The sequence below is a fragment of the Limulus polyphemus genome, unplaced genomic scaffold (assembly GCF_000517525.1).
Source record: "Limulus polyphemus unplaced genomic scaffold, Limulus_polyphemus-2.1.2 Scaffold915, whole genome shotgun sequence".
In the NCBI taxonomy this organism is placed as follows: Eukaryota; Metazoa; Arthropoda; class Merostomata; order Xiphosura; family Limulidae; genus Limulus; species Limulus polyphemus.
The window spans coordinates 315,571-331,713 of NW_013666525.1; the positions used below are offsets into that span (position 1 = coordinate 315,571).

At 32.6% G+C, this 16,143-nt stretch overlaps 1 protein-coding gene across 1 annotated transcript in view; it reads right to left on the reverse strand.

Annotated features, from left to right (window-relative positions):
- LOC106461217 (protein SDA1 homolog) overlaps positions 1–14,683 on the reverse strand; it is a 68,176-nt gene extending 53,493 nt beyond the window's left edge. Inside the window, 5 exon segments of the mRNA XM_013921012.2 lie at positions 44–93; positions 96–225; positions 3,802–3,900; positions 6,714–6,818; positions 14,294–14,683. Of these exon segments, the coding sequence (XP_013776466.1) occupies positions 44–93; positions 96–225; positions 3,802–3,900; positions 6,714–6,818; positions 14,294–14,383 (474 nt within the window). The 5' untranslated portion in view covers positions 14,384–14,683.
- Between the last annotated feature and the right edge of the window lie 1,460 nt (positions 14,684–16,143).

A 16,143-nucleotide genomic window follows, 5' to 3' on the forward strand; every position in this document is an offset into this window, starting at 1 on the left:
TGAGTAAAATTAGTTTTTTATGCCAAAAATAAAGTAAGCTTACCGTGTTCAACTTGGCATTTTTATGTTTAGCATTTAGATTTTTGATGTCTGAACAATGTATGACTGCAAAAATTTCCTAAGCTGTTTATCTTGACATCGAAGCAGCTGGAAGAAAAGACTTAACAGATCTGATGGTCCCAGTAATGATTTACTCCTTAACAGTATAAGAGCACGACAGAAAGTCTAAGAAAAAGAACAAGAAAATAATCATAAGATGTTTAATTCACATATCAAAAACATCCCTCATACATTTTGGAAACAATTCTTTTGAACATACATATTTATTTTCCACAATTGAGTATACTCTAAAATTTCAAGTTTGAAGTTTCATTTAATAAAACCAGACCCCCCATATTCCCCTTTTTCAGCATAATAATCAGTCGTACCCCAGTAGTCCATTTTTTCATTTCTTACTAGTTTAACTAAACATATTGTACTTTTAACTGAAATTACTTCATAGAATAAATCATAACAGCATTTAAGACTTCTACATCTTCATTAAGTAATTTCAAAGATCAGGGAAAAGTAATTTTGTAATTGTTCATTAAAGGTTTGTAATTCTGAGCTTTCTAGCAACCTTAGGTTCAACAGAAAGAATATTTGACTGAGCATATATATTATGGATGCATGTGTACCCGGCCAGATATTTGGCCCCAGCCAGGTATTGGACTTCCCGGTATTACTTGGCTCCGGCCGAGTGTCGAAGTTAAAAACAGCCAAATCTGGGTAATTGAAAATGGCATCTAAGCCTTAATTTTTGTGGCAACTTATGCAGTACTGAAAGTTACAGTAAATAATTAGTTTAATTTTAAAAAAACATGTTCTGAGCAGCAAAGACTGACCACCCGCTGAAAGTCTGTGATTCAGAGAACAATAGGAGATAATAACAGGTATGGCTTGAGAAGTGAATTTCTGGAGAAAAGGGGAGTTTTGAGAACAATAGGGGTTAGGGTTTGAGAAGTTGGGGCTAGGCATTGAAAGTTGAAAGTAAAACTTGAATGTTCTGTTGGTGATTATTCAGTTAAATATAATAAATGTCAATTTTGTTTTTGTTTCTAATTTCTGTGTATAATGTTGTTGGTCTTTTTTTTGGGGGGGGGGGGGAGAAAACAGTCTCAGTTTAGTGACCAGGTACCCAGAACTGGTAATCGCAAAATTTTACTACCCATGCATCCTTTATATACATATATATAGTTAAATGGGCATTTACATTACCCTAAAAAAAGAAAGCACAAATCAGTGTATTTTATATGCATATTTTTAGATGTTTAAAATACTATATTTCATATCAATTTTGTTATACATGAAAGTTCATCAAAAAATAAACAAACATACACTGTGGATAAGCATAGTAGAGTAACAGACTACAGAGCTAATATCAGTTGTTCAACATGTATTAAAGTACTCTAGCACCAAATAACACATGCAGGGAACAAACATATCTTGTATTTATCGGTATGAATAAATACAAATTAAAAATACATGTATTATCAAAAATCAATTTCCCAATATGCGATATATATCTTAAGAAACCTGCAATATCTCCAACAATTCTTTCAGCATGGGCTCAGTCCCTGAGACCAGCCTCATAACCATTTTGTGCTTGTTATAGTTTTCATGCTATAAGTTTTAAATTAGTAAGCGAATGTTTACAAAATTTGGTACATTATCAGTAAACCTTACAATGATTTCATATGCAAAATATCAAATTTTTTATTAAGTCTTAAGGTTTGTAAAGCAATGATTTTCTCATGTCTTTTTTTCTTTTTGCATATTGCCTATTTAACATGCAAAGTAATTTTCATTTTAAGATTAAAAATACTTTTATGCATCAGAAAATTTTCAAATTTCACTTGCAAAATCTTTATAATGTCCAGATAATTATCAAACTTTTTTTAAGAAAACAACTTTAGATTTTATCTGTTATTTTCCATAATGAATCTCTGTATGGGTTCGGTAGATCTGACCAATCTAATAACCACCATAAAAAATTAGGAAATAAATATAAATTATGCCTCTCATTCTAGAATGAACACAAATTATAACTCGAAAACATAAATGTTTAGACTAAATAGCTTAAATCTCATAACATTATACATTTGTATATATTTATTATTTTTATTATATTGACCTTTCAGCAGTGCCTGGCTAATAATACAGAAGTTACAATGATGCAGCACACGTGCACTCATGTTACCGTATCCAATAACATAATGACCTTTGGTCTGTACAAAGTAACTTGTCTTGACTGTGTTTTAGTAGACTAGTATTTTGTAAAATACAGTCGCATTTCAATTATCATACATTATATATGTACATAGATTATTGCTATTTTGAAATAAGTTTTTAAACTTATTTTTCTTAAAACATACAACAGTAAATAAAGAAATAAAGCAAACAATTATCTCTTCTAGTTACAATCTTTGTACTCGGTTGCTGCTTTAAAATTTTACACATGGAGGATACGAAACAAAATTTTTTTTTTAAGTTTTATATATACATTTGAATAACTAAAAAGTCATAAATTACTACATCAATACCACAGAATTCCATTATAATTTATCAAGCTTAGTAACTAAGATGAACATTTTAGTCTAAAAAAATATGAAATTTCAAGAAGACTAAAGACACACCCTACCTCTTTTAAATATTGGTTCAAAAGAAATAAATGGCATCCCAACCTAATAAAATGGCTGAGAAAGCCACTAGGGTTACTTTCTGAGCTTCCGACTGGTTATTCATGTTATATATAGAAGTGTATATAAGGGAGTGTTTCCAAAATTAAAAAGAGGTGGGTGGGTTGCCACTGTGTTTGATTTATTACATGAGCAATATCTTAGCAAATAGAAAAAATAAAAGGTTCTTGTTTAATATTCTATCTTGTAAATATCAGTAATTTGAGTTTCTAATTCGTATGAAACTATAGACTTAGTATTTTGATTTCACAAACATCTAATTTGAACCAGTGATGCATTCAACATACCATTTACACACAAAAATTTGTTTACTTGTGCTTTTTAATATTTACTTTTAAATTAAGAAATTGAGTATTGTATAGTACTAAAATTTGAATTATAATCTATAGTTTGATACCAAAGTTATTGACATAAGTTCATGAAATAGCAGTTCAATAAAATTTTGAATGCGAGTCAACAAACAAGATGACATGGACTTTCACCCATCTCGAAATGGATAATATATTCTTGATACATTTAAAACTTCATATTCGAAGTTAAACATTCTTATTCATGTGTTACTCTTTCATAAAAGTACTGAATTTTAACTATCTCATTTCACCATTACCAAATGTTCATGTATATCCAAAAAGGTTAGATTTGATAAACCACAACTAAACAGTTTACCTAGATTAAATTTTGATCAGTAGTGTAAGAAAATGTGAAGAAGTATAGCATGAACAATGATAACACGTAATACAATGTTAAACTTTTCTTATAAATTAAACTGATAGTGAGTCAAAAATTGGAGGGACAGATTATCATGTTTGTTTGTTTCGTATGGTGTTTTCACACCTCCAAATTCTGTTGGAGGCGAGTATCCGGGAGTAGGACTGGCATCCTAGTTCGGTGTGATAGGGATTCAAACCCGCGACTCTCAGATTGCGAGTCCAGCGCCCTAACCACCTGGCCGATTATCATGTAAACATGCACATTCAAGACAAATCAATTACTGTGTATACAAATTTGAAGAAGCATATACACATGAATGAAGGACTTATAAAGTAGTTACTATAACATATACCATTCTCATCCTTGGTTCTAACACAGTATGATGTCTCTGCAGAAGTTCAACAAGTTCTTGAGGAAAGTCTACAAGCTCTTCTGAATAACAGTGACTAATCTAAACAAACACAAAAACACAATTACTGCAATTATATATAAACTTTAAAAGACAGAGCTAACTAACTGTAGTTATTACACAGTAAAATAAAGCAAATATATTTGTTCAAATACTATAACATCAAAAGTGCATCTTAAGAAATGAGGGTTTCAAATTCTGATCTTGAATCACCATTTTAATAATTACTAGTTAACCTGTCCACATCAGTAATGGTTAAAACTCTGTAAAGAGTGAGCTGAATCAACTTCAAAGTTATTTAGATTAAATCCAAAAACGACTATATATAAGAGAAAAAGGTTGTACCCATCCTAGCAAGAGGTTTGCACCAATAATACCAAAAGAAAATAAATGGGAGATTTGAACACTGAGACAAAGAAATAATTGTTGTTGTATCTTATAGGATTTTTTCTGGAGAAGATGATTTTTATTTGAATACTTTTATAGTCTAGAGTTGTTATTTTAGTGTATTTTAATTAGTTTAGTTGTGTTTGGCACTTTTAGGTTTTATTACTACAGGTACAGCCAAATGTGAAATTATGACATCAGATAAAGTTTATATCCAGTTTTGTCAGAACAAGAAGTTCATATGGAAACAAGTTTCAACACTTTCATGTGTCCTCTTCAGTCCAACTTTTCTTTGTGAGAGAAATATGTACAGTTTATTTTATAATGGTTGTTCCAAGTCACTTGAGGGCATATGATGTCAGTAAAGAGTTCAGTATATTTATCTTCTCAAATGTTGAAGTTTGGCAATTTTTGAACTAATGAACTTTCTAAGTGGAAATTATGTCAAAAGAAGAATATAGAAAGTTCGTTGGGCAGAATATACGAAAACTCACAAGAGATGGATTCTACTGAGAACAATGGGATAGGTTCACTGAATAACAGGAGATTTGACAAGATATCTACTATGAAGTAATTCTGTATCTGCTAACTTTAATTAAATATGTGAGAAGTAACTAAAGAGACTGGACACACTGAACAATCTCTATTAAATACCATAAATGCAGTGTGTGTGTGTGTGTGTATACTTGCCGTTACGTATTGAGAATTCGAAATTGTCTGAAGCCGATATTTTAGTTAATTTATGCTATTTGCCAACAAGATTGAGACACACTGTTTTTGTTTTTCACACAAATACATTTTAATATATATATACAACAGAACAATTTACAACAACAATTATTACAAATAGTTACCACAAACAAAGTTTTATAAACAAAAATTTCACTAACTTACAAACAACATAAAATCTTCTTTCTAGTTCAGAGTCTCCTTAATTTCCAGCAAGTTAACTTGAAGTCGATGTATGTACAATTGCCAAGAAGCTAGCTAGCTTTGTCAGACATTGAATTGATGGACTGTTGAGGTAAGATAATATTTTCATAAAACCATTAATGTCCAATGAGAATCCAGTAATATTTTCAGAAAGATGCTAACGTCCGATGAGAATCCACTGACATTCGAAGTTTATAACTGTTCCTGGTCAAATGTCATAAATTTTCCAGTTGAAAAGGGTTAGCAAAATCACGATTTATAATGTACAAGGTTATAGCAGGTTCCTAGCCAACTTTTCATGCTCTCTGTTTTTTTGGCGCGTCGCCTTGGCTGTTTTTATAGGCACAAGAAAGATTTTCTTGAAAATTCCGATAACAATACTGAGCTATATTCGACCAGAATTGGCGGGAGTTTCGCAGTACGTAACTAACAGTGTAAGCTCCGTACGTTTTTAAATATAAACTCAATCCAAACAAACGTTGTCATTAAAAAAATGTATAACAAATTCATTACATGCAATATATATCTGGCACTATAAGTTACACATATTTTCTAAACAACGTTTGTATTAAAAATAAATACATGACAACAAATTTGTTACATTGCTTAAATACTGGACTGTTGCTATTACTGAATCAGAGTTGTTTTTTATCCAAACTGGAATTGATGCTAACTTCTACAAGATCATTTCCTTCAATAGTATATACAAGAGTGTTTAAATCTAATGTTCCTTAAAAGGTAATGTAGTATTTACACTGAAGAACTAGTGATATCCATGTCATTTTCAATTACACATGAAAGAGGCTGTATCCTTGATATATCACCTGAACAATCATTGGAAAACATAGCTGTCCACATTCTTGCATAACATTCACCATTATAATCACACCCATGAATAGAACAGGTGTTATCTCTAAGGGACAACAAAAGAACAAAGATAGCTAGAACAAAGCCAACTAAACTTTTTAAGTACAGTACGTGTTATGGAAAGACTGCACACACACAATATGACTGATTAATCCCCAAAAATAATTTATTAAAAAAAAGACATAAGAAAATTCATGGTATGTTTATATACCAAAATATATCCAATATATCATAATTTGATACCAAGACTAAAAATGAAAAGAATAACCCCATTACCTACCACTAATAACTGGCATCTAGCTGCGAATGTGGGAATAAGTGAAGAAGTCTCTCAAAAGGTATATTCATGTCACAAAACAGCATAAGAAGAAAGTGTGAAAAACTATTGGTGAATGATCATTACATGACATAGCCTAGTATTTGTTTATAATAACTATTTAGAATATAGTTTAAAAGTTTGTACTTTGGATTCAATAAAAATAAAAATCAGTACATTGTGCCTTTAAAATAAATAGTACTTAACAGTACATTCAAATTGTTTAGGTAAATCATAACTGCATTACATTATAGAAATAGTTGTTATATACCAAAATCAATATCTAAAATTAACAAAAATAGCATAGGATTAGCAAAACTAACTTAAAATGTGGTGTAAAAAATATACTTGCCTGAGCTATGAACATCACTACATCATCCAGACTTTGTTTATATTCTGAGGGTTTCAACTGAAAAACTTGAATCAAGGAGTGGTAATGGCGATATTGCTGAAGAAACTAAAATAAATATGAAAAAATTATCTGTCATTCTTATTCTTTCAGTTCTTATATTCAATAATTCATTCAGCATCAATATGTCAATAACAGTAAAATATTTATATTTTGTTTAAATGCATTTGGCACTGAGTGATTTAATTGATTAGTCATTATAATCAATTACCTCTAAGCAATGATTATATCATCCAGTGTCACATAAACTAATAATATAATTGAAATTATGATTCAATAGATTAATGTCCCAAAAATAATCAGCTAAACACAACTAGTTTCTGATTATTACTGCTTTATTCCAATAATTGATTAATCATAATTACAATTGACACAAAAATAATCTTCTAATCAAAATAATAGTCTAATTATTACTATTTTCAATTATTCAACTACACAATTCTACCAAAAGTCATAGGGCAGGCAAAGTTATTGAAGGCTGAGCCTAACTGAGATGAGAGTTAAAAAAACACACTCAGATATACCAAATATTAGACAGGCACGAGAAAAGACATAAAATGCTTGAACAGCCAGCCCAGCCACACAACTTCGTGCTGAAAAATGTAGCTGTGAGAGGAGTCCACCCAAAAAGGAGCAAGGAGAAGCCAACTTCCCATGTATTAATGGAACCTCAGCCCCAATTCAAAAATATGGCATGCAAATGTCTTCATGACTTGACTGAAGATGTGAAGGGCAGGCCCAATGCCAAAAGGAAGAACATGGAACTGGAAGACACAATTTCAAAGGACAAAATATAGAAGATGTCTGGAGGATGGAGTAATCGGAATATATAAAGAACAAGCACCTGATACATTGAGCTTGGTCATCCACAGACTGGAACCATAGGACAACTAGAAATCAGTTGAGAGATAAAAGGTTGATAATCAGGCACTATTTCCTCAGTCTTCTTGGGGACCACAAAGAAATGATGGAAATATCCCATACGGGTAAATACCATATCAATGGCATTCTTGACCAAGAGATCTGAGGCTACATCCTCAAGACACTGAAGATAAATGGATTCAGAGGGAGGAGGAAAGAGAACAGGAAAAAAGGAATGAGGAGGAAGGAGGAGAAATGGTGAGATAGGCCATGAGTGAGAACATGAAGAACCCATCTGTTAGTCAAAACGAGAGACCAAAAGTTGTGAAGGGAAACAGATGAGCACTCACTGGGCCAAGCTCAACAGGGTAGTCACTGATAAAATGAGCAACGACCCTGACATCAGAAAGTGGAAGCATGGGAAAAAGAATAAGATTGGGAAGCTGGAATGGGAAAGGGAGACATGGTTTGAGCAAGCCTATAAATTGGAACAGAAGAGCGAGGTGGAAAAAGATGAGAAACCGAAGAAGACAATGAGAACAGCTGCCATAGCCTGAGTATCCAGGAAAGCAGGAACATCCACAAAGACCTCCGGATGAAAAAAAGAAGCCAGACATAGATCACAAAGATAAGGGTAATGCAGGCGAACATTAATTAGGAGAGCATACCTACCCAACAAGTCACCAAGTAAGGAGGGATAGAGCTAAAGAATTAGTTGGGTTAATCCTATTATAACAGGCTCATGTATTTTATATGACCTTGTAAGCACCATGTAACTCTAAAACTACTTGATGTATCTTCACAAAACGTGGCAAGCTTTCAGTAAACATTAACAGTCTTCTGTAGACAGAAGATCAGAATTTTTAATTAAGTATTTTTACTAAACATTTTCCATAATTATATGGAGTCAGAGTGTAGACTACTCCGAGTGCATGCTAAGATTAAAGCTACTTTCCTTTACCTGAAAAGTTTCAAATTCATTTGCATAATCCCTAAAACCTCCTAAATAAATATCAAATGTTTTTCAAGAAAAACTTTATTTTATTTGTTATTTCCTATACTTTAACTGTAAATAGGGTCAATTGCTTTGACTGACCTTGTAACCACAATAAAAAAAATAGGAAATAATTCTAAATCACCCTTTTTTCTTTCTGGAATGACTGCAAATGGTAACAGGACAGAACAATTGTTTATCCTAAATAGTTTAAAGCTTGTAACAATATACATCTATTTGTTTTATTGCATTTTGAACCATGTCTAACTAGTAACCCTGTTACAGAAGCTGTAAATCATTCTACAAACACATAGCTCCTGTTACAATATCAAATATGTAATGAACAAGCATACCTCATACAGATATTTTTTCGTTATCTTACCTAATCTAACTTTATCCAACCTAATAAGTTACTAATTTTTACATTGTAGTTACTTTTATAATAATAAATAAAGAATACAGATGAAAAACAAGAATATAGTACTTACCTGGGTCTTCTTTTTTTTATGCTGTCAACCATCGATGAAGCTTAATCCTATTTTTTTTTATATACTAATGGTACTAATATACTATATTTTTTATTTGATTAAATAATGCACCTAAAAACATAGAATATAAAATGTAAAAAGCAGACAATGTCCTATAACTATCATAATTTTTCTGGCTTTGTAATTATATGATAAGAGCTTTTAAAAATTCAGCTAAGCTCATCAATATGTTTCAAGTAAATATAAAGTTTGAACTTGAAGCAAAATAGACAATTCTCTGTACAGAAAACAATAAAATATTAAGTGTTAATTTTTCAGTAAAAATTTAGCTTTCTATTGGTTTTAAATAATATAGTATAAAATGTCAAAGACAACTATTGGCAATTTGTGAAAGAGAGGATGTGACAGGTAGGAGTGGCAAGTAGATCTGGTTTTCTACTTTATGACTCCATAAACAAATACGATTGAAAGCTATAAAAATTACACTTTGCCTGAGTAATATCTATATTAAGTAATTTACATTAAATTCCTTACTTCGCAGAGGGGTGGTAAATAAATTAGAGAAGAGGGAAGCCCTAGAGAGTAAATGCCACAGTCCTCATACTAGGGGAGATCGAGGATTTATAAAATATTTCATTATAAAAATAAGAACTACATTTTAATGCCAAGTTTATTTATAGACATTGATAATAAAATAGTTTAATCAAGTCTTGATTGTAAATGGTTGTAACATGCACTCTTTTACCTATCTGTTGCTAAAGGATTAAAGTGGTAAAGAGAAGAGAATAAACCTCTCCAGAAAACCCTTCCAGAAATAAGCTGAAGAGGCAAGAGGTAACGTAGACATGAAAATTGGGCACTAGAAAGTGAAACAGAAGTTATGGTAAAAGAGATTCCAAAGACTGGAAATCAAGGAAAGGAAATGGAGAATGGGTGTAAGCCAGGAAAAAAAAAAAGAGATTCAAGTAGACATGGAGGAAAAGACATGTTAATACAGTTCTAGAAACAAGTCTGCATGCATTCTAATATCAGTAGAAGGAGAGAAGACAAAGTAATCTTGAGAATTGGTTTCTTGTAGTTAGAGGAATGGGAGGAAATGAAAGATACTGGATAAAAAGAAAAAAAAAGAAGATACCTGCAATGCCATAATCAGGTCCAGAAAAGATTAGAAGGTTGAGGATTTTCTTCCACAGATAAAGTACCTAACACAAACCCAGGTGAAGGAAACAACCACTCAAAAGTCATCATCATCATCGTGAGAAGGAACATCAGCCAAATGGATGGGAGAAAAAAGCCAAGTGTGCATAAGAGAACCCACAACACAGTGAACAATGGCTGTTACATCCTAAATAAACAACGAGACTCCAGTAGCTATAGGTTCCATGTAACATCATCACCATCACAAGATGAAGTAGAAGTTCTTGTTACCTCAGATTTCATAATAAGTAAGCATAAAAAAAAAGTTATATTTTTCTTTTGTAATGAAAGAAGTCAGTTAAACTTAAATGACATTTATGTTTTGTTAACTTTCACAAATCACATGTAATTAAATAATATGTGCAAAAAAAAGAACATGGCCAATAGAGACAATGCTGAGGAAGAGAATGAAGTTATTTAGAGCTCAAGTGCTTAAGTGGAATTACAGCGTAAGGAGTTTGTATCGCCCTCCTATTGGTGGAAGAATATCACTGCATGATAATATACTCATGCACTAACACACTTCACATTAAACACAATTTTTATGCGGGAGCAAGTCTCATAGGCAGATGAGAAAAGGATAAAGCTATTTTGTTTGAAAAAGTGAGGTATCATCTTGGAAGTTAAACTTAGTTGTTACTTTAACATAATTATACTGTATTATCAGGGATTGGAGTCCAGCAAAATAACCAAGACTGAAAATGGAAGATGTCAAGTGAAATGAGGGGAAAATGTTTAGTAGTTACTGATTGCATGTTTACACTACAAATGCAAAACAAATATTCATAAAAAAAGCTACAGCAACAAACACACACTACACAAAACAATTGCAAACAAACTTTAATTTCTAAATAGTCCAGACAAATTTCCCAAACAACAGACAGGCTATACACAAGTCTTCTGCTCCTGTTGCTGAGAATAACTTGACTAGGATTAGGAAGGGAACTGATAGTGTTGATGCATCATCTTTTCCACTCTTAATGATGAGAATGGAATGAAATGGCACACAGTATAAAATTTGGCAAGGTAGGAGTCACTTTCATCAAAACCAGTTTTAATTTACTAAATATTTGTTGAGCCTTCCATTAAACTTCCTTCAATTTATTGCATCCACCACAACCTAGAGCAACCCATTCAAAGGCCAGTCTCCCTGTTGTAAACTTAACAACCTTTCCATCCCATTTTCTGTGTAAGTTCTAAAAATTACCCAAAATATTTTCACAAAATATACCAATATCTGATCTTTATAATAAAGGACTACTTAGAAGCCACAAAATCATTTACAAGCATTTTTATTTTGAAATAAAAGATACCAGGTTTATCTTAGATATTCTGCATGTAAATTAGATAACATAAACAAATAGTCATCAGGGTTTCACTAAGGGAAAAATCTTTTGAATTTCTCTGAAGAGGATAATGCTTATGTAAATCAAAATAAATGGCATGAATTTAGTATATCTTGATTTTCATGAAGCATTTAAGGAGGTGCCACACAAAAGGATTGTTAAAAATTATCAGGAAATAAAGTAGTGATCCTTATGTAGGGATGGGTCTGGTTAGAAATGGCAATCTGTTTATTGCATATGGTAGCTTGTACATCAGGACATCAGCAAAAAAGAATAGGCCTTCTCTAATGAAATACAAAACTGCCTGCTAAGTTTGGCTAACCTTCCCTGACATCTAAAAAATGAGCCATAAAAACATACACTGCACTCATAGGGTGGATGCATATATATAAGTTAGATGGTGGAATGCAGGAATGGATAATGCAGATTTTCCTCCCATCCCAAATGCTCTCTAGTTTCCGACCTTTTTCCATCCCAACAATTTTAGAATAAAATGTTTTCTTACCAGTCTTCATAGGCATGGTGGATAAGTTGACTCATTAGATAGAAAAATGGCTGGATAGAAGAATGCAGTATTCTTATAAATGGAGTTAGTCAAACTGGATTACTATTGCAAGTGAGGTACTACCTTGGAAAAACGTGTGTGTGTGTACACTTTAAGAACAAGAAGATATTTGTTGATTCATCTTGGCTACCATCTGATAAACTAAATTTTAAAATGAAAATAACACACTCAAAGCCAGCCCTTATCATTTAAATATTTATCAAGCCCTCTGTTAAACTCCCTTAAATTAACTGCATCCACCACACCTGAAGGCAATCCATTCCAAAGGTCGACCACCCTGTTAGAAAAATAAAGCTTTCTTAGCTGAAGTGTACATACAACTTAAAATCTTATTTGCCCTGCCACTAACATAAGCAAATTGCTTGGATGATTGATCAACTAGAACACAAAGATCCTTTTCTTCCATATCACTGTTACAATTATTCCCATCCAAATTATACTCATAATTCAAATTATGTGAGAACATGCAATATGTAGAATTTATTATAAAGCCATATGGTATTTATTCACCTAACTCACCAAATAATCCAAATCCTTTTGTACAGCAGCAGCATCTTTCTCACAGCCAGAGACCCCCAAAACTTTCATATCTTAAATAATTGTAATTATATTGATCATTCCTTCATCTATGTCATTAATGTAAATCAAAGAGAACAAGTGTTCTAACACTGATCCCCGAGGTACCCCACTTGTGACATTATTCCAGTTTGACTGAGCTATACTTATAACAGCCTCTACTTTCTTCCATCTAGTCAGTTTTCTTTGTTTAAGAAGGGCTCAAGAAAACTACATTCAAATAATAGATCTGTTAGACTGATAAGTCAAGTATGTAAAATTCATGAATTTATTATTAAGGATGCCAACTTACATTTCGAAACTTTTAATCTCATCAGAGACACACAACATGGTTTTACCAGCAGGATATCATGTTTAAACAATTTAGTTACTTACTTAGAAGAAGTGACTAAATATACTGGTGAAGGTCACCTGGTAGATATAATTTATCTTGGCTTTAGTAAAACTTTTGGTAAGGTTCCCTATGCCAGAGTAAATTAAGAAGCTTTATGTAAATGGAATATCTTCACAAGTGTTAAACCTGATCCAAGAATGGTTATATAATCATCAATAGTGTATTATTATAAATGGCACAGCATTTGAGTGGAGTGGGGTCGCTCAAGAGTCTGTGCTTGGCCCAACTTTATTTATTATTTATATTAATGACATTGATAAAAATGTCTGTAGTATGCTTTTAAAATTTGCAGATGATACCAAAGTTTACAACAGTATAGCAACTGTAGCTGATGCTGCTTGTCTACATTTGGGGTTAAACAACATGACTATTTTCTAGGTGACAGTCTATATAATCTGTTAATGAAGAAAAAGACCTAGAGGTGATTATTCACAAATCTCTTGATGTTAACAAACAATATGCTAAAGCTGTGAGAGCTACAAATCAGGTTTTAGGTAGGATTAAGAGAACTATTCAAAATAAGGAATGTAATGTGATGCTTAGGTTGTACAACTCACTTAACAGACTTCACTTAGAATATTATATCCATGTATAGCATTCATATCTTCAAAAGGATGTAGATCTACATGGAAAAGTTCATAGGAGATTATTCAAGATGGTAACAGGTTACATACTCTTTGTTATGAAAGGAGGTTACAAAAATTACACCTTACTATATTTCAACCTCATTAAGATTAAATGCTGAAGATTTCTTTATATTTAATAATTCTATAACTAGAGGCCACCAGTATAAATTATATAAGCATAGCTCCAGATTGGATTTCAGGAAGTTTTTTTTTTCTCTCTCTCAAAGAGCAGTGGGTGAGTGGAATAATCTTCCAATTGAAACAGTTTCTGTGAGAAGCGTTAAATGCGTATACATGCCACTTTCAACGACATTTACGACACAGAGAGAGAGCTTATAAAGTTATACGAGCCAGCGCTCAGCCGACTACCTGCTCCATCGCCCTCCTAGCCACGTGAAAAGAGTGGAGGCCACAAAAAATAATACCAGTACTAATAGTTTTTAGTTTTACTTGATTAATAACATTATCTTACTTACTTCATCCTTGTAAGACGCTGGATCTCGTTTTATCAAGTTCTGCAGCTGAGGAAGGTTGTTTGGCAACTGATTATTGAGTCTCTTCTTCATGTTGGTACTAGCAGTAATGGTACTACTATAGTAGTCGTACTGCTAACTTTTAGAATAAATCCACTGAGAGTTAGTTAAGGCTTAACTATATCAAGTTTACTTATAAGTTACAATATGAACCAAAAGTAAAAACTTTAACTAAAAAATAAGTTACGTAAACCCAATTTATATCTATTGTATGTTACACTGTAATTAAAAGAAAGACAAAAAACTGAACCCTTAATTTGGTGTCATAGTCATATATAATTTCTCACTTGAAAACAACACACGTGCACCAAGAATGAAAACACTACTACTCTATTCTCCGTCCCAATGCATTCCTCATTGTTGAAGATATATTTAAATAATACAAAATGAATTAATAAATATTACAAGATAAAAAAATCCAAGGAAATATCTAAATTATCAATATATTTGTACAAGATTCTCCCCAAAAATATTTTTCTCGGACAAAATCCCGTATATTATCAAAATATAAAACACTGTTCAACTTGATATGTCTACATTTTCATATTCGGGTGAACTCCCTATTTTTATGTTTGTTTGTTTTGAATTTCGCGCAAAGCTACACGAGGGCTATCTACGCTAGCCATCACTAATTTAGCAGTGTAAGACTAGAGGGAAGGAAGCTAGTCATCACCAACCACCGCCAACTCTTGGGCTACTCTTTTACCAACGAATAGTGGGATTGACCGTCACATTATAACGCCCCCACGGCTGAAAGGGCGAGCATGTTTGGTAGGACTGGGATTCGAACCCGCAGATTGCGAGTCGAGCTCCCTAACCACCTGGCCATGCGGGCCTTCCTATTATGATGTAAAACAATTATGCCTATATAGTTATAAAGCAGCTGCTTATGGTATATAACGTTTTCTACACAGTTTACATTCTTCTAACGAAGTATTAGTATTTTTGGTCTGAAATAGTCGTATGCCCAAGACCACCGTAGTATTGGTATTGTTGCGTATCTGCTCGTTTGTTAATTTCCGGTATAAATTCTTTCCGGGGAACTTCGGCGATAGAAGTCCTTTCTTAATTAAAACTGTTTATTCTTTCTTGATACAAATTTTAGTAATACACAGAATTTCCACAGTAACTTTAAACTTAACAACCTTTATAACACACGCTATAAATCACAGTGATTCACACACTTTACTTACGGTGCCTACTGTTCGCTTGAGTCAATTATCTCTATCTTCAATCTATCTCAATATGTATATATATCTATATCACTGGCGAGATTTCTCAATAAGTCATGATCCTTCTAGAAACTCCAGCGCGCATGCTCCCGGCATCGCATGACTTCCGGTGTCGTAAAAGTATACTTTGTATGCTGATTGTGCTTCACACAATATGTGTTACCTTTTGATCTCACAAGTTCTGCGTATGGGCCTGATTTTGACACTTATAATATAAGATGATCTAATTCTAAATTAATTTATCAATAAGACTGAAGTTAATTGAATCACTTCGCTTATAGCATTACCAGTGGCGTACTGAGGGAATGCAAGGATATTTGCTTCCCGACGCTGGGTTTGGAGGGGCACCAAATTAACAACCAGTTTACCCATAATTTAGATAGTGAATGAAGCTCATCAAAATGTTTTTGTTATACTAGACATTAAATATTATTATATCATCAGAAATATCATGTCTAGGGAAATCCCTTAGTTTTCATTGTTAGATTGATTAAAATACTGTTACGACAGCGGAAGTCACGTGCGTGACTGAGTTTCTCGAATTATCAGGGAACTCCTCGA